A 20,030-nucleotide genomic window follows, 5' to 3' on the forward strand; every position below is an offset into this window, starting at 1 on the left:
CCTCTTTCTCTGTGACTAACATACTGCAGCTCGTGTCATGTTTCATTCAAGTTTGCATCTAAAACTGAAAAGTCAAGCACATTTACCCATTGTGTAAGAGATTCCATAACATTTTACTCCAGTTTGGACAAAAACGTCCCTAACTGCTTCATGCTGCGAGACAAAAGTGACTTAACACAAGTAAAATAAGCCTGTGATGAGAAGAAAATAATACAGCAGTCTGGCTTTGACAATAGGCCACCAGAAAAGGTTATTTAAAAGCGTTTGAGACTGTGCTCCAGGGACTGAAGTGACCACAGTGAAAGGAAACTGAGGTTGCCATAAAAATATAACCCTTTCACACACTCTTCTATTCCCAGATCTCTATTTAACGTGGCAAATCACCCAAAAGGGATTACACAGAGCTGTGCTATGCTGTTTTCCATTTAGCAGCTGCTGTTTTTTCTTTTCTGATGTTGCAATGCCAATGTGTCGTTTAGACATCACAACATAAGTCACTAAGTAAAGATAAGACACAGAAAAAAATGATTCAACTATGTCATCACTTAAAACCCCTTTATGCCCCTTTTCACAAGATGTAAAATAAGTCTCTGATGTCCCCAGAGTGTGTTTGTGAAGTTTTAGCTCAAAATACTCAACAGATCAGCTTTTACAGCATGTTTAATTTGTCACTTTTTGGGGCTCAGAAAAAAAAACGCACTGTTTTCCGTTTTAGTGTGTATCCCTTTAAATGCAAATGAGCTGTTGCCGCCGGCACAGAGGGCGGAGCCGCACGAGCTCGTGCTCAGAGTCAGGACAATCAGGACAAAAACAGAAACTCTCAGTAGCGGTGTTCATTTCGACCCGGAGTCGGACAATAATGCCCACAGAGCCAGAGAATATATGCTGTATGGAGATGGAACAGGTATAGTCTAGTTTAATTATGGTTATAACTTATTTTTCATCTTGCTTTTATCCACTATTAGTACAAGCCTGCTGTAGCAAACCCCGTCCGAATGATGGCCAAAAATGTACTGAAGAGTTCAATGAAGTTTATTGTCCATCACACAAAAGATGAGCGTTAGTTTTACTCCAGAGAATCTCTGTAAGAGCTGAATAAACAGTATAAGAATTGTGCATTAATGTCTTATCCATAAACTCTCTCTCTCTCTCCCTTTCATTATCATCAACATACACAGCGAAGTACACAAAACACTTGTTACAACTAACAGTAAACAAATACACACCTTTTCAGTGGGTGCTTAATAAACTGGTAAACTTTATATCCGTAAAACGACTCAATGAGCTGTCATAAAGTGTGTGCTCTCACTTTCATTTCTGCCGTGATCAGTAACGTTAGGCCTATCTCCGGAGACCGTGAGCTGGGTCACGAACTGTTGGTACTGATCCATCCTCGAGTAACAACGAGAACAAACATGAAAGTGAGTGGTACTTACACCCACTTGAGCGATTTGTTTGCTAAACTAAAGAAGCCATTCAGCATCATCGAGAGGTTAAAAGGAATTGGATTAACAGTCGTGCGAGAGCCAATCGTGTTAAACCCGCCAATAGCACGTCAGGTGGATAAGCCAGTTTGTGATTGGTCCCCGCAGATTTGTAAGGGAAGCAGGATAGAAGAATGTACAGGTTTCCAGCCTGAGCTGCAGGGCGAAATTAGACCTGATGAAAATCAAATCGAAATCAAATCGCCGACAGAATGGGCTGGGTTTACCCAGTCTAGTCTACAGCTGTGTTTAGCTCACTCAGGGCGGGTCTACGCTAAAGCTGCAGTGTCAATCAACAGTCGTGGGAGGGGCTTGTGCAAAAGTACGTCACATTGCCCCAAATCTGAGAACGGCTTGTTCTGCGACAGTGCAACAGCCCTTAATAGTTTAACAGCCCTTACTTCACTGTACCCAAGAAAAAGCGGTAGGTTACGGCCGATTTTTCATGTTTCAATTCTCCTTGTTAGCTTTGGTATGCTAACACTAGTTGGATTTGTTCTGGCCAGACGACGTTCAAACGAAGTCCAGACGAAGTAGAGATGAAGTTCAGATGAAGTCTAAGCATTGAAGCATATACACAACTAAGATTATTCAATAAACCCTGCTCATTTTTTATAATCATCTCCTGTTTTCTGCTCTTCCTGCTCTTTCATGTTACAATTTTCCCTCGACCGTTTCTGCATTCGAGGGTCAAGCATATCAGTACAAAGTCCTCCCCTTGGGGTTGTCCCTGTCTCCTTGCGTCTTCACAAAAGTTGCGGAGGGGGCCCTTGTTCCCCTGAGAGAATGTGACGTTCGCATCCTCAACTATCTCGACGACTGGCTCATAATGGCACAGTCACGAGATCAGTTGTGCGTACACAGGGACATGGTGCCCAGACAGCAAGCCTCACAGAAGAGTGTGTTCGGTCAGTGTTGAACTGCTTGAATTCGTTCAAAGGCAGGACAGCGGCCCTACTTAAATTATTTCAGAGAATCCTGGGTCATATGGCAGCCGCAGTAACGCCGCTCAGTTGGCTTTATATTGGGCCGCTTCAGCACTGGCTTCACGAGCGAGTCTTGAGATGGACTCACTGGGTGACAATCACTCAGGTCTGTCGACGAACCTTTAGCCCATGGTCGACCCTTCGTTTCTTCGGGCAGGAGTGCCCCTAGAACAAGTGTCCAGGTATGCTGTGGTCTCCATGGATGCCTCTACCACAGGCTGGAGTGCCACATACAACGGGCATGCAGTTTTAGGGATTTGGACGGGTCCGCAACTGCATTGGCACATCAACTCCCTCGAGTTGGTAGTAGTATGTATCACAGTGGGCCGCCTAAAAAAAACGCTACAGGGCAAAGACTGCGACCGTTGCGGTGGTTGATGGCCACCCTGAAAGTCTATGCTGCCGAAATTTCTGCCTATCACGATCCAATAGAAGGCAAGTCGGTCGAAAAGCACAACCTGGTCATCAGGTTCCTTAGAGGAGCGAGGAGGTTAAATCCACCTTCCCCTTCCTCCATACCCTCTTGGGATTTGCTCAGAGCACTTCAGAATGCCCCATTTGAGCCTTTGCAGTCAGCAGAGCTAAAAATCTTGTCTATGAAGATGTTGCTACTGGTTGCATTGGCTTTCATTAAGAGGGTAGGGGACCTGAAGGCATTTCCAGTCGACGAATCGTGCATAGAATTCAGGCTGGATGACTCCCATGCCATCTTGAGACCTTGCCCACATATGTACCCAAGGTTCCCCCCCACTCCCTTCAAGGACTAGGAAGTGCTGCCCTTGGAGGAGGCAGACCCAGCCCTAGCTTTGCTGTGACCTGTCCATGCTCTGCGACTGTACGTGGACCAAACGCGAAGCTTCATGACCTCAGACCAGCTCTTCGTCTGTTATGGAGGCCAGTAGAAGGGAAAGGCTGTCTCCAAGCAGAGGATGGCCCACTGGTTAGTGGATGCCATCGCCTTGGCGTACCAAACCCAGGGCGTGCCTTGTCCACTCAGGTTGTGTGCTCACTCTACTAGGAGTGTTGCATCCACCTGGGCTCTGGCACGTGGCACCTGGCTGACTGTTATCTGTAAAGCTGCGGGCTGGGTGACACGTAACACTTACGTTCGATTTTATAGCCTTCGTGTAGAGCCAGTATCATCCTGTGTTCTCACCTCAAATGGGTAGAAGGCACTGAGGGACCCTGGCTAGTGTCAGCTTGCTCAGCCAGTGCATGTGCCCATATTGCTTCAGAGAGTTCCTACGAGCAAACCCTGTTGAGTTCCTCCATCACCCTCGTTAGCCGGACGTGGCGGGCCTGCACTCGATGTATCCATGAGAACTGGTGGTAGGCTGGGTGCCCATATGTGTGACCCTGAGGGGATCTCATATGTGTATATTTCCACGGTATAGCTCCTAAACAGAAGCCAGTATCGTTCCCAGCGGACTCTGCCATCTCTGCTAGGTGTAGTGCCACCCTAATCAGGCTGAGCCACCCCAGAGACATGCCATATGTAATTCGGCCCTAGTGGGTTAGTGTGGCTTCCGCAGCGTTTCTTTTCCAGTGGAAAGGGCACGCTTTCCCAGTGTTCCTCAGTGTTGGGTCACTGAGTGGGTCATGCGGAACAGCAGTGATGGACATTCTATGTGTAAGCCCTGTCCTTTCCTTCGCCCCATCTGCATAGAGGTATCAGGAGGCTTTCACAGGGCGCTGGAAGAGGCAGCATCTGTGGCGCTTTGGTAGGGATTCCTATTCGTTGGTCACTACCGATGTGGCGTCGAACGTGACCGACTGAAATGGAACGGTCTCGGTTATGTATGTAACCCTCGTTCCCTGAACAGCGCTGGGCGGCCGGGTCCCGGCTTGGCTCCTCATATACCCACGCAGCGAGGCAGAGCAGCTGTTGCAATTCTCACATACCAATCGCAACCCGTTTGAATACATTTTTATAAGGGCAAGTGCAGAGTAGAATCAAGAGAGTTAAAGTCTGGAACTTCATGAATTTTGGACATGGCTACTTTTCTCTCTGTGTAAAAGGCTTTCTGTTCTAATGATGATTGATATAAGGAAAAACCTGGCTTTCTGATATCCAAAAATATTACATAAATCATTCAGAGCCAGATGAAATGAGAACCTGTTAAGAGCAGGAAATTAGCAATTTCAGATGTAAGGTGAAGTTTGACTTCCCATGGCGCTCTGAAGAAAAAAAATCCTGTCCAGTTGAAAAGGTTTCAGATGCTGAAATCACATAAAACACTTAATATCTGTGTATCCTATCCAAACAAGGAATTATGTTACTTATCATTACTTTTAGTAATCAGATTTGCGTGTAGGTTATAAGTATGATACCACACACACACACACACACACAAAATATATTTTTACCAAAAAATAAAAATATATATTTCATTTCACAAGGGAGAATGACCCGGGACGCCACTAAACTGCTGCACACTTCAACCCCCGCCGTGTTCAAACCAAATCTACACCCTGGAGTCTAAGACTAAAACATGTGCTTTTTTAAAACAGGGAGCTGACAGACAGCTGCTTATTTATTTTAAATATTTTAAATAACAAAGTGTCAGGCCAGTGTAATAGAAACTAATGGATTCTGTTGGCTTTGGCACTGACTGATGGAGTGTTGCTGAGAGATCCAGCTTAATCAATGCCAGTTCGTTTTAGCATCAGCCTGATTGGATGTGGCGTAGCGCAGAGTCACACTCAAGCACCTGAGACCTCCAAGCGGAGACACATGTGTCCACAACTCCTACTGTACGTCCATCAAAGGTGTCATTTCAGCCATGCCCAGCTGACCTGAGCGTTAAGATAACAGGATTTCTTCCTCTGCGTGTTCTCAGTTTTTTTAAAGATTACAACATTTATAACTTACCAGTTTTATGTTTGGACTTAATCGCCAGCTCGCATATCCGCCTTGCGTTGAACAGAACATAGAGTTGTTCCTCTTTCGTGAGGACATCATCAGCATCAACCTGTACAGACACACAAAATATATAACAAAGATTAATATAGAGTTGATTACCATGGGTATTATTGATCTTTATTAGGGCATATTGTTTTTTAACCATAAAACAGCCTCTATATATGTCAAGCTCTTCAGTGTAATTAATTCACTGAGATAAATGCTCTGAATTTTTACATTTACTAATTATTTTATAAGACATTAAATAGTATAACTAATTTCTAACTAATAATTTTATGTAGTATGTAGTATCACTTATTAAATAAAAATGCATTGCATAAAAACAATGCTACCCCAGCATCACGCTACATTCACAAATATTTGATTTGATATTAAAAGCACTATCAAAGCTTTTTTCATTCCTTAAAATATATCATTATAGATTCATGCATACATACAGATAATAACAGACAGACAGACAGACAGACAGATAGATAGATACACAGACAGACAGACAGATAGATAGATAGATAGATAGATAGATAGACAGACAGACAGACAGACAGACAGACAGACAGATAGATAGATAGATAGATAGATAGATAGATAGATAGATAGATAGATAGCTCTAGCATCATTGTCTTGCAGATTCCACTTGGTTTGATATATTATCGTCTAACTAATGGTCATACACAAGACTAGCAGTTTGAAAAAGGGAACAATGGGTGGAATATTAAGCCTGGCTTTAATGAACATATAGTTTTTGAGTTCACTATATGTACATTTTCTGAGCGATGCACACATTTTGTATCTCTAGTGATAAACAGACAGTCTAATATATCAGGGAGACAAACACAGAACCAACTCTAAGATATTCAGCTATTTTTTCACTTTAATATCAGTGCATATTCCACGCTCACAAAAGCTTTTGCCAAGTAAACAAAAAGAACAATGTTCTTTGTGTGTGTGTGTGTGTGTGTGTGTGTGTGTGTGTGTGTGTGTGTGTGTGTGTGTGTGTGTGTGTGTGTGTGTGGCTTCAAGATAGCATACATCTGTGTTGTGTTTTCTTTATCCTTTTAATTCATTTATAATAATTTAATCATAATTGTTTATAATTGAATATCAATTTAATCCTCTAATTGTTCATCTTTATTCTTTTATTTTCCTTGCAATGCTTGCTATTGTTGTTTAATCTTATGATAGTGTGGTTCGAAGGGATGTTTGTCTTCATAAGAGATCAGAGAAAAGTCTCTTTCAAGGTTTTTTAGGACAATGTTGAGAAGCAGTAACTTTCCATTGCTTTTGCTTTGGTATGATAACACTTGTTGGATTTGTTCTGGCCAGACGAAGTCGAGATGAAGTTCAGATGAAGTCTAAGCAATGAAGCATTTACACAACTAAGATTATTCAATAAACCCTGTTTATTGCTCTTCCCCTCAGGCTGAAAATATACCTTAATACAGGTTTGTTCACTGATTTTGTGAATCAGATAAAAATCTCTAATACAAAAAATATATATATATATATTTTTTTTTTTTCTGACAGGATCATGTAAAGAGACGGGATCCAATATTCCGGCTGTGGAGAGTCAATCTAACAATCTCTACAGGTTCTGCATTTTCTATCTCAGTTGGGCTTTTGGTTTATGAAAGTGCTGTATGTAATATTCTTATGTGATATTCTTATATCCAATTATCCACCTTATTCCTACACCCCATGATGCTTTGCACGAAATATGGGTGTAACTTCCTAACTTAATATGGGGAAAGGCTTGCTGACCCAATCATATATATTTTTTAAAACTGGGTACAATGAGATGACATTATTCTACTCACCCTTCAACCATCGAACATTAAAAGGACATTTAAAAGTGTAAAAACATCAACAAGGTACTTTCAACATCATGAATAACCCCAAAAGCACCAAATATCGCTGTAGTAATATATATCTGTATTATGTAACATATGTTGCCTTAATCAAAAATGTTCATTTACCTCAGCAATGAATGATACTATTTCAAAGTGATTTCCGTCATTTTGACTGATAATAAATTGTATTTACCTGTGAAAACAAACCTGGAAAGAGGAGAATAACGAGAGATTCTTCGTGCATTCCAGTGAATTATTAATGGGAATGTATCATAAATTAAATCGGGAGAACAGACCACAAATGTGCAGTACATGTTGTCCTTTTTCATACTATTACAGAGGAATGCAAAGGGAAAAAAAGAAAATAATCACGAGGAAAAGAATGCAGTGACTGAAAGGGGATCTTGCCGTAGATATTCTTGTCACGTTAAAATACCAAGTGTCATGTTATTCTCATGATGTCTGAAATGAATAAAACATGAAGGAAAACTGACGGATCAGCTTTATTTTTAGGGCAACCTTGTGATTTTAACTGATTCGTTTCAGTCTTTTTGAATGGAAGTTCCCCAAACCGGAAGTGCGACCCATCATTCAACACGCAGTCAGCTCGTCGGGAATAAGCTGGATAAGTTCATGTAAAATCTCAGGCATGCTTTGTCCACGTTGAGCAGTGAAGCCAATGCAGGTGTGACTTTGAATTTGGCTTACATTATTTCCCCTTTATCTCTTTAATTTCCTTTCCTCTCTACTGTTACAGCATGCCGGAAATGCCACCATTTCCAGTTATGCGCACAGTTATCCACTGGGAAACCTGGAATTTTTGGGCTCTACTAGAATAGTTGTTCATGCTTTCATGCATATTTGACATTGTTGCATCCCAGTCTGTCAGTGTGTTTCCCGAAAGCATCGTTAGCCAACTATGGTCGCAAGTTCAGTCGTTATCAGCAGTTCAACGAGTCAGCGTTTCTCTGCTCTGATTGGTCGGCTGGATCGATGTGTTGTGGTTGGTCGAGCGCTTCGAGTGTGTTTGGGAAATGTCCCGCCCCTTACCATAACCGCCAGTTTAACACACTACTAACTAACTCAACCAGGCCCCGCCCCTTTACTCTGCGCATTAATTATTATAATGAGGAATATTGTGACGTGTTCGTTCCCGGAAGAAACTCAAGACTACAATGGAGGCGTTTCAGGGACTCTTTAAGCTAATGGTCTTGAAGCAGTTTTCCTTATGTTAAATCCCATGTTTGGGATAGTGTATTCAGTTATTCACTGGAAACAAGAGTTCATTGTTTATTTATTTTTTCAACCTCTATATTTTATTTCCTTCTTTAATGCTAACTAATAACTGCCAACTCTTGTTACATAGAAATGCTTTCCCATTAACAGCACTCGGATTTTGCTTGCCTTACAATGTCCAAAAATCCATATCTTAAAGAATAAAACACATCCGAGCTGGAAGAGTCGCTCACAGCCATAATTAGACGTTCTGTTCCTGAACAAGCTACGGTTATATGAGAACCACCGATTTACTATCATCATCCTCATTTACCCAAAGCATGCGTGCTATTTATAGATGAAAAACAGCCACATCAGGCCTTTAGAGATTATAGTACGTAGCTTGTCGGTTTCACTGCTTATAAGATGGAATTAATATTTCTTGCATTCACACAGAGAAAATGGACCTTGCGTTCGCTAAGAGCTTGATTACATCCAGCTGAGCTCCAGTCACTGTTGAGATCTCAGGATATTGATCTCCGTCTCAGGGAAGGTGTTTGATAGACCTGACTGCAGTTTCTTTATTTGTAAGCATTCACTGGTTGTTTAACATGCATACTAGCACAGCACTCTTACTAACCCTGCCGTACATTAGATCTGTGCTCAGCATACAGTTCACATTCATATCAATCAATCGCACTTGCTTGGCTGACTTACTTTTTTTTTTGCAACAAAAATGAACATCACTGAACTTACTTAAGCTGGACTGTGACACTATTTTCTTCTAGAAACAAACTTTGTTACATTATTTTCCTGTTATTACTGTAAAGCTGCTTTTTATATGTGCTCAGCATTCAGTTCTCAATGGCACTTGCTTGACTGACTTACTATTTCCAATGAGATACTGAAGTGTGCATCTGATGAACACTTTCCTATCCTATAAGGCCACGGGAGACGAGTTGTGAACGGCACAACTGATTCTGGTAGGTCATCTGACAGTGACAAAATACGTCCAAATTTCATTCATCCTACCCATATTCATACTATATAGATGCACAACATACTTAACGGCCTCAAAGTAAAGGTCCTTGCCCGCCGAGTCTGAAATTTTCATATGCGTTGTTTCGTGTTCGTGATTCAGTGGCTCTGAATTGTCAAACACCTCTCAAAATGCTTGCTACGGATGCGAAAAACAAGGAAAATCGATTTATTTTATGACGGATGAAAGTTTCGGAGGCAGTGTGTAAACGTGAGTATTTATTTTTTAACGTGCAAAAATTTCTGACGAGAATTTCTGACCTCAAGTATCAGTTTCGGATGTATTTTTCCTACAGTGGCATTTTAAAACCCTACAGTTAAGAATCAAGGCACGACTGAAAAGCAGCATGTTTCATTTTCACGGAGACGGCAACTTCTCCGATTGGAGGATCCCATTTCAGTATGATCAGCAGTAAAGCCTTGTGGCATCTATCTACAGGAACATACACCTCACTTAAACTTTTAGCCTTTTATGTTCAAACCAGAGTCAGACAAAGATGGAGAGACTCGAGAAGAAGTGACAACATGTAGAAGCAACAGGACATTTCTGAATGGTTAGTTGGTGAATTTATGTAGCTGATGTGTAGTTATCTTCTAGTCACTGATTAGCATATTCTGGCATGATAATCTATAAATCGTGTTCCGGGGGCGGGGTTTATGTAAATTTTAGGGTTGGTGATGTCACTAACCCGGGAGGAATGTTGTGTAGTCTCTACCAGCCGTTTGTTGTAGTCCTTAAACAGTGATTTATTTAAAAGCAAATATCTCCCTTTGCTCTGAACTTTGAGCGCTGTAACTTTGCAGATGTCGTTTATGCTCAAACAGCAACATTACACACTAACTACAGTTAGAAAAGTCAAATCATAATCAACCACCCCTTTAAATAGAAAAGTGCTGAAGGTCGCAACAGGATTCAAGAGTGAATATTTCATTATAAGGCAGGCTTGTTTTCATTCTTCACAGGTATATGGTATGTCATTTTTTGGATGTTACAGTACCTTCTTTTATCTAAGCATAAAACGCAGAGACGGGAAGCAAGTCGTTCGTCGGCTGATTTCTCCTGAACGGTCTAAACACTGAGGCTTTGTGGAGTGATGGACCCCACACCGCAAAACTGGCTCGACCAATGGGGTTTCTTCAGTCAACAAATGCACTTGAAACTGCTATTTTGTTGCAATGCAAGCATTAGAATATGTAGTTGTAACATTTGGTGACACAGAAATGACACACAGTCAGTAATGTCAGACAACCATGAGTTAATATTGCATATTGTCTATTCACTGAGACAGTTTAGCTTGTTTTCTTATGAATATAATGAATTGGATTACTATGGGTGTCCATTTGCAACCTGATATTTGACATCCATGAAGAAATGTAGTTGGAAGTCAGACTGACATTAATCAAGATGGATAAATATGAAAATGTCCAGTAGTTTGAGTCGAATGCACTAGCACTAATTTAGGCATTAAATCAACATTTTCTTTTTGTGTCTAAAAACATTTACCTTTCACGGTACACGGCAGTCAACATTTCACACTTATATAAGCACAGTAGCCAGGCAGGATTTCATTAAATTAAATCACAATATTTTCCAAATGGCCAGGCCAAAATCCCAAATTAATGAAATGAATAGCATGTCTTTTATCTTACGACCGAGTGGTCGAGTGACTCTCAACTCTACTGTGCACTGCCATGTTTGGATATGATAATGAGACCAGCGTCTCACAGCCATTTTTATTTTATTTCCAGAAAGGCAGAGGTAGAAAAACCAGAGACGATAAAGGCGTGATAAAAGAGCACAGCAGAAATCCTTGGACGAGAAAGACGGACCTGAGTGGAATGTGTTGAAATAGCTGAAATATCATGCATTTCATAAAATCTCTAAAGGCCTGTTCCCTCCAAAAAAAGATATTTGACATTTGATATAGACTGCAATAAAGCAGGACAATGAATCAATTTAAAAAGGCTATGTTTCACCTGTATGTGCTTGAAGTCTTCCACACAGACATTGTTTTAATCTTTGGTTCGCATAAATCACATTATGAAAGTGTAACCTTTACTTGTCGATTTATGTAAAATATCAACCCAGTGAACCCACGTCTTTTACATAATCGCCAGACGATCTCGGTGAATAAGCAAGATGTGTGATATAAACTGCACAATTTTAGTTTGTGATTAATAAGAAGATGCTGTGCTGCTTCAGTTAATTGCAGATTCGTCAAAGCTTTTGGTCGCGCTAAACCCGTACTTGCTGGAAAAAGTAGTTAGCTACTAGAAAAGCTGTCTATCCACTTCTTCTGGTTTACGCAGATCTTCTTCTTTGCTTGTTTTTGCAACTCAAGAATGCTGCACTCTTTCAGAAGATGTGTAACAGCGCCCCCCTACCGCATGACAGTGAAAACACGGATTGCCGTAAAACGTGTAAATGGCGGGGAAAGAGTTAAGTTAAGTGAAAAAATGTAAGTCAGATGTTTGAAGGGAGGGGTTGAAAAAGTTAACCCTTCTGAGACAGTAGACAGTAAGGTTTCCTTAAGAGGGTTTTCAGTGAAGAAAATCACCACTAACTTCCTCCTGTCAGCTTGAGTAGTAGAGACAGACAAGCATGTGACTCATCCAAAGTAAATTGAAGTCAGCCAACCCAAATTGTCTGCTTCATAGTGGCAATCACAGTCTCAATCACATCATCCTTTCTAGCCCTGTTTTTCCACCTCCACGCCAGACTGGGCATTTCTGACGCCGAAACATCTGACCCCACCGACTGGCAGCATCTGTAAACATAATATTCTATCCATCAATATTTTCTCTTTTCTCAAGTAAGGAGGTGAAGGGAAGTCATATTTTGGGCACTGAAAGGGTGTACAGAGGAGAGACATTTATGGCTACGCACAGTAAACAACCACAAATGGAACAACATTTTGCCACAAGTAAATATGGGAAAGACACAACTTGTTTGGTGTTCTGGATGGGCCAATATAGAATATTCCAGAATCCAATCCAAGCGGGCAGGAAAGAAGACCAAGATATAAATTTGCTCAGTACTGGTTTAATGTTATGCAGAGGCAAGTCCCAGTGAGAAACAGGACAACACATTCAAACACATCTACAGTTCGCAAAGTAGAAAACAGATACAAGATTTAGGGGAAGAAATCCACCTTAAGAACACTGTACATCAGCCAATGCGCAATTTTTCTTTGTTCCAATCAACTTTCTTTTTTTTTAAATCAACTATTCTACATAAATTTAGTTGAATACTGCAATAACCGATGACAGACAAAGAAAATCCCCAATTAAATTATTTATCTGGAATGTTATCTTATTCTTTTATATTTAAAATAATATTTAATCGTCCATATTTTAATGTAGGATATGTTCTAATAGCAACGCTGTGAATTCAGCGAATTAGCCTAAAAGTTTTGAATGTCTGAAATGTACATCTAACTCAAGGAATTACAGAATGAATAACATGGGATACAATATGTATTACATTTTAAAATAATAGCACTAGTAAAAACATCTAAATGTCCACAATGTCCCCGAATCCACCATTAAAAAACTGACATAAAACCGTTGATATTCAACTAGAATGTCGCAGATCACTGTTTTCCACAGACACACAATTAGAGGACTGACTACAAATGCACAAAAGTTAATATGCAGATGAAATTACAAAATCAAGAAGAGCATAGCCATTCATTATTGATTTAGCAGAAGCAAGCAACAACGGCCTGGTTGCTTTAGTAATGCTGTGTTATCTCCCATTTGCTTTAGTTTACACTGTCTTGTTTAGGGTTTAGTGTAGACGGTACGTTATTTTCAAAGCTTTAACCTTTTAACCCATTTCATTTCCGAACTGTTGAGATACATACAACAACCGACTAGTGGTTGCACTGATTTCTCCTAGTCGGCTACTTGTTAAAACAATACTCCAGTATTTGTGCTTTATATTATTGTTTAAAAAATAAAAATAAAATTGCGTCAATGAGTGTTTGTTAGTTGACAGCCCAATGTTGGCAGCAACTACGTCTCTTATGTAGGGTTGGGAATCGAGAATCCAATTCCCAATTCTGGAATCGGATTCTTAAGGTCAGGAATCGGATACTTGTGATTCCTCTTATCAATTCCTTTGTGTGCGTTTTAATGTGACTTTGAACCATTCAAGTGCAACCATTCAACTTGCTGTTCTTGACGGAATAACTATATTTGTAATGTATAGTTTATTCATAAAGTGCAGTGCTATTTTACATTTGATTAGTTTCTGAACCTGCATACCTGAAAATCTTAAAGCAGTGTTTATATCAGTCGTATCTTTGTTCAGTTGTGATTATTTGCACGATTGCTTATTTGTTCATTTGTTCTTTTTTAATTACTGAGTGTTTAGTTGTCTATAATAATGCTTGAAAACTAGTTGTTTTCGCTATGCTATTTTTAAAGCACAGGCAAACGCTTTAGCCTGTTGATTTTTGTTCATGGCATTCACCTACAATTCAATGTTTTGCATTAAGACTTAGAATAAATGTGAATGATATCTAAGCGTTTTTTTTTTTACCTCATTGGAATTGAAATTGGAAAATGTATAAGAATTGGAATCGATAAGCAGAATTGGAATCACAATCATTAAAATTCAAATGACACCCAACCCTACTTATATATTTTGTAAAAAAAAGAAAAACATGAATGTGATCTATTCACCGTCCTCGTCCTCCTGCCATAAACTCTCTTTGGTCGCAGTTTAAGAAAAACAAGCACGTTGTTTTGTCATGATTGAGTGCTTGAGTTCTCAATGGCCTCAAACTAGTTGAAGTAGTTGACTACCTGACTAGCCTACGCAAGCCATGCAACCAACACAATAAAGCGATGCCAGATTCACATTCATCTCTTTAGGCTTTTAACGCCACTCACTGCACAGGTCACTTTGAAAGCGCAAGTACAAGAAGCAACCTAATATCATTTAACAGAAATTTTTCCAATGAGCCTGGGATGAAACTTGTGAATTCACCCCTCAGAGTGTCATAACAAATATCATTAGCATCTGGGTGTGACTGGTCACCTGATTTGGCCAGTTAAAACAGAATATGCGGACAGCGAATACATTCTCACTCCTGCTTAATTCACATTTATTCCGAGAACGCATCTGATAGATTCAGTTTCATGGCCAGAGCTAATGAAAACAAGATCCCCTGTCAAGATACACACGTGGCTTTATGTCACGGGGTCACACAAGTCTGACCTCATTCGCTAAACGTCAACGGCTACTTCCTCAAGAGAGTCGCCAGCAGTCAGCAGCTGTTCTTGAGGACGGCATTCCTGAGTCTAATCCAATCGGATGTATATCATCCTGGTGCCGTTCATAGCTGGCTTACACTGCTCTGAGAATATTGAATTGAAGCGGAGCACAATGCAGAGATACAGAGGTTCGTCATCGCTGCGAGGTGTTCCTCAATTACGCCAAACAGATCGCCGATTGTGAGGCTGGCTGGCAACAACACACAATAACTGGCAGGAAAGACGATCGTCTTTTCCACTCTATCAAGATACCGAGCATGAATCGGGATTAAGCTTTCCCCAGAGGCGGATCACAAGTAATTAGTCTGTGCCTCACAATTATTTCTGAAAACTATTCCTTCTCCATTGGCTTGACTCCCAGCCACCAAAGTAAACATTAGAGTCAAGGGGGGAAGCGGAGATATTCTAATTTATAGCATTTCATTCAAAACAGTCTTCTTTTTGTTAAACAGCGCTGGAGGCAGTCCAGGAAGAAAACGAGAAAAATACACAGAGTATAAATACGCCAGGGTTTTGCACTCCCTGTGTTTGAATGACACCGCGCATTTATGTCTTTTCAAGGAAACACCTCAACTAATATTGAGTTTACTGTATTTAGGCTTAAGAGAGCAGGAGATATCCAGCTTGGCACTGTGTGACTTTATGATTTTATGAATAGGCTGCTGACTCTGCCTGACCCATTAATACTAAAACAAACACGGTTTCTGCAGATTTGCACACTGTTATATTTTGAGTCGTACCTCATTAAGTTATCATTTATAGCAATGTTTCCTCAGACGAATGGTAGAACTAATAATGTGATTGTAACGTGTGGTAGAGGAATAGTTGAGGCGTGACTCTAAATGCAGCTTATTTATTAAAGAAAACCAGATCTCAGCAGCCAGAACCGGAAAAAATCACAGTATACCAGTCAAATCTACAAGACATGGTACAATAATAAGCAACAAGGGACTGGTGATGTGCACTTCACAAACGTCATAACTTTGTTACGTCGTTCTGTTTCGGACCTTGGTTTTGAAAACTTCTAATGTTTTCCCGCTAAAGGGCGTTGGTCTGATGAAGACATTAACAAGAGTCTAACGCTTTAACTGATCTATGGTCAGTTTTATAATGTAGGATAATTATTTAATGGATTGTAATAATACTTATGTGTGTATAATACAAAAAAGGAGAATGACACGTAATTGCTTCTAATTGGCCTAGTTTGCACAAGTCTTGCCAAAGGTGTAATTATACACTGAAGTAATTAGTACAAGGGACATCTGACAAACAAAGGTATAAATACGCCGAGTGAACGAGGAACTAAACATGACACGGGTAAACAATGGCTGTGTCTGAAATCGCCCCCTATACCCTTAAATATGGCACTATAGAGGAGACAGCCGTGTGTAGTGGTGTCCGAAACCATAGTGGACGTTATTGAGTGCACTCATTCAATCCCACAATGCACCGCAATAACGAGTGTACAACCGATGTATGCTCAGCGGCTAGAGAATACCCATAATGCACTGCGACGGTTGCACTGAATGAGCCGCAGCTGAATCCTCCATCCATCCGTTTTCCAATCCGCTGGTTCAATGTGGGTACAGCGTAATATCACACATTCCTTTTAACTTGATTATTAAATGGTTTAATCGAGGTTTATAGATAGTTTCCATGACAGAGTTCAAGAATTGCATGTTTATATCTCGCAATTCTGACTTTATAACACGCAACTGTGTGATATAAGGTCAGAATTGCATGATATAAAGTCGCAATTGTGTGTCATAAAGAATTATGAGATTTAAACTCGCAATTCTTGCAAGTCAGTCTTTTAAAATAAAAGATCAAATAAATAATAATTTATCATTTTGACTCATCCTGTTTCTTAAAAATGTTTTAAAGGCTTAAAAATTCAATTTTATTTTTTTATTTTACACATTTTTACACGCTTTCTTCAGTGTGTGAGGCTAGCCAACATCTCCAACTACTATTTAAACAATTAATTCTCTGTCACCGTCGATCAACAAGTTTGATCAATGCTAAATATTAAACATGTTTGATTTGTAAAATTAATTTTTGGATGTTAAGATGACTAAGATAGATGGTTTATTGCACACATCCAAGTATCGAAAACCTATGGATGAAAACACGATATTAGGAATAGATCGTCATCCAACCCCTCTCAAATGCAGATTAGTCAACTTTACAGACTAAAACGTATTTGTAGCACTACATATGAATCTGATGAACAGACCAATTTTTCACTGGCACACAGCCAGTGCCGAGGGAACAGATTAAACAGGAAGAATTGAGAAGAATGCAACAACGAGGAAAGGAAATACAAACTAAGAGTCTTCAACATGACAGTGATCACATGACAACTACCCACATACTGATTTATATTAGATTAGCCTCACTAACAATGTACCATGGTAACCACATAATAATGTATTGTAAGTGCTACAGTGATTGTTACTACAACAAAACTGTGTTAAGGGACAAAAAGACTGAAACTTTTGAAAGTTTCAAGGGGATGCCATGTTCAGTTCGTAACATATAGATTTATACATTTCTGAAGGAAATGTGAATTTATGATCATATTTTGGTCTCTAGATTCTCAGGTCCTTCCTTCACTCTAAACAAACTTGGGCTATTTTTTGTACCCAAATCCTGGGTTAAGCCTTTTGGGTACATTTTTTGGGTTATTTTCTCAATGTTTGGGTAGTTTGTGTGTAACCCAGATCCTGGGTCAGATGTAACACTCCAGGGGTTGAGTTATTTATCACAGGCTTTTTGCGACCTCTTCAGGAGAGAGCAGCGCAGCTCCGTCAAATGGTTGCATGTCTTCGGTAAAATAGAGGTTTGTGTACATTTTATTTTATCTATAAATTCGCTATTATTCTATAAATCATATAATTTTAAGCAAAGCAACATACAGTGGCGCGATGTGAGTCACCTAAACGAGTGGCGCGTTGATCTTTTCGCGTGATGGAAACACCTGATGCCTTGCATAACATTTAATGATTTTATTCAAAAAAGTGCAGCATATATCGAGTATTTAAAAAAATAAAAAAAAGTGTAGAGGATTTAGGTTAATCCATAAACATTACTTCATGTATGAAGTAAAAAAAAAAAAAGAATAAAAAAAAGCTAGTACTGTAGTAAAAATGAATCAACCCAGTATGCTGGGTTAAATACACAACCCAATCTGCTGGGTAAAATGAACCCAACATGTGTTCTGTCCCTATATTTACCCAGCCCTTGGGTTGAAACAACTCAAATTGGGTTGTTTTAAACCCAGTGTTTTTTAGAGTGTTCAGTTGTAAGTGTGTGGGATTCTGGGATTGTACGTGTAATCACTGACCTCTCCTGAACAAGCTGCACATATCATGTAGTCATTATGTAATTTGGTGGAAACCGTTAGCACTATGGTGCATTCTTGTGAGATTAATGCTGTAGTGAACGTTTAGCTAGTTTAACGTGTAAATGAGCGATTCCAGGATGTGGGAATTGTAATGCCGAGCGTCAGTGGCTGCTCCTGTGTGGCGGGCCCAGGGCGTCTCTGGCGAGCTCAGTCCCAGTGAGCGGACATGGCAGCACTGTTCACGTTAGCCACACCGAGACCAGCAGTGGTCAAGCTTTTGCATCATCACTGTGGGCAAACACAGTTACGCTCCGAAGCTCTTTGTTTGTCATCATTTCTGAGAAGCAAACTATGTACACAGTATTTGTGGGCTTCAGTTTTTGGCAGTGATCAAGCAGATATTTGCTGCTGAGTTGACTTTACTGCGGTTTGCTGCAAGTTTTGTTCAAACTTTCCCAGAACAATGGAAAGAGAGGCGGACAGTCGTGGGGTATATTGTTTTATGATCTGGGATTGATAATTACAGTTTTTAATGTTGCTTACACACTAAAAATGGTCAGTTGAGAGGCACACTCAGTGAAACCTTTCAAGCACATTATCTTCTCTATACTCAGTTTGAGATAAACACAGCTCTCTACATTAAACACATCTCTCATAATGCACAGCTCTTGTGTTTCATTCGGAAAACACTACCATTGAATTCATTTACCCATTGCCCACATCCCGTGGTTCACTTAGAAAATAGAGCTTGAGTGCTATATAAAGCCGTTACGTTCTTGGTTTGGACGACAGTGGAGGAGCGAGAGAACGAGGACAAAGGAGAACGATCCCAGAGATTGGCATGACACGTTTAACTTAACGGGCATTTCTCTCTAAGCGAATCTGCTATAGCGAGAGGACGAGTGTGAGTCGACAGCTTCATATTCGGCTGACACTGACTCAGAAAACATACGTTTATTAATAACAGTTAAGATGTTCAGACAGTCTGCTTGCTGTTTTTTAGACGCAGTCATTATTTTTTGCCGGTACACTGCAGCAGGCTTTATGTGTGCGCTTGAGTGCTTAATTTATGTTTTAAAGGCTCATTATTATGGTTCAGTATTTCTCTGTAATGAAGAACAATGTTACATTTCATACTCTTTCTCAGCTCTGAAACTCAGAACATTTTTGAATGCCCACCACCACTATATATTCAAGTAATTACATTAATATCATAAACGTGCAACTAGGCAGCTTAACAATCTGGTGCTCTTCGGCTATTTTTGACTTATTCAAAATTTTGTTTTTAAATAAAATAAATGTACTTAATTGGAATGGTACAAAACTTCGTAAATGATTTGGCACTTGTTGTGTGAACATAAAAATGATGGGCATGATTCGAAAAGGTTTAATGGTCCTGTAAAAAATAGTCCCACTTGAGCTCCTCGCGGTCAGAAATAACGCATTGGAAATGAATGGGAGACGCATTTCCTCTAGTGGAAGCGTTTGGTACTGCAGCCAAACACACTCTCACTGAAAGATCTTTTTTTGAGATATCAACCTCAAATTTAGAACAACTTGTTTAGATTTATGGCTTTGATTTTCTTGCAGTTTTAGAGTAAAACGTGTTTTAAATAACGCAAAAAAATGTACATTTTTGTGCATTTTTCATACCAATAAACGTAAAATTCATTAATTTTTTTAAGTTCACTTTTTCAAACTTTTCTCACTTCAGCAATCATCTGCCAAGTGTCGTCTGTGAAAAGAGATCAAACTTCAGTCTGTCGCTCTAAAGCATTCAAGATTCACCACAGTTTAAGTTAGAATTTTATTTTCAGGTCTATGCTCAAAAAGTGAATAAATGGATTATAAATACAGTGGAAATAGTACCATAAAATCCCCTAGAAATACAAAAGATTAAATAAAAAA

At 39.7% G+C, this 20,030-nt stretch overlaps 1 protein-coding gene across 1 annotated transcript in view; it reads right to left on the bottom strand.

Moving 5' to 3' along the window:
- Positions 1–20,030, bottom strand: part of pth1r (parathyroid hormone 1 receptor) — a 101,794-nt gene that overhangs the window by 46,598 nt on the left and 35,166 nt on the right. Inside the window, exon 2 of the mRNA XM_084410354.1 lies at positions 5,343–5,442. Within this exon, the coding sequence (XP_084266480.1) occupies positions 5,343–5,442 (100 nt within the window). The remainder of the gene's footprint in view (positions 1–5,342; positions 5,443–20,030) is intronic.

This window comes from Rutilus rutilus (genome assembly GCF_951802725.1).
Source record: "Rutilus rutilus genome assembly, chromosome: 6".
Lineage (NCBI taxonomy): Eukaryota > Metazoa > Chordata > Actinopteri > Cypriniformes > Leuciscidae > Rutilus > Rutilus rutilus.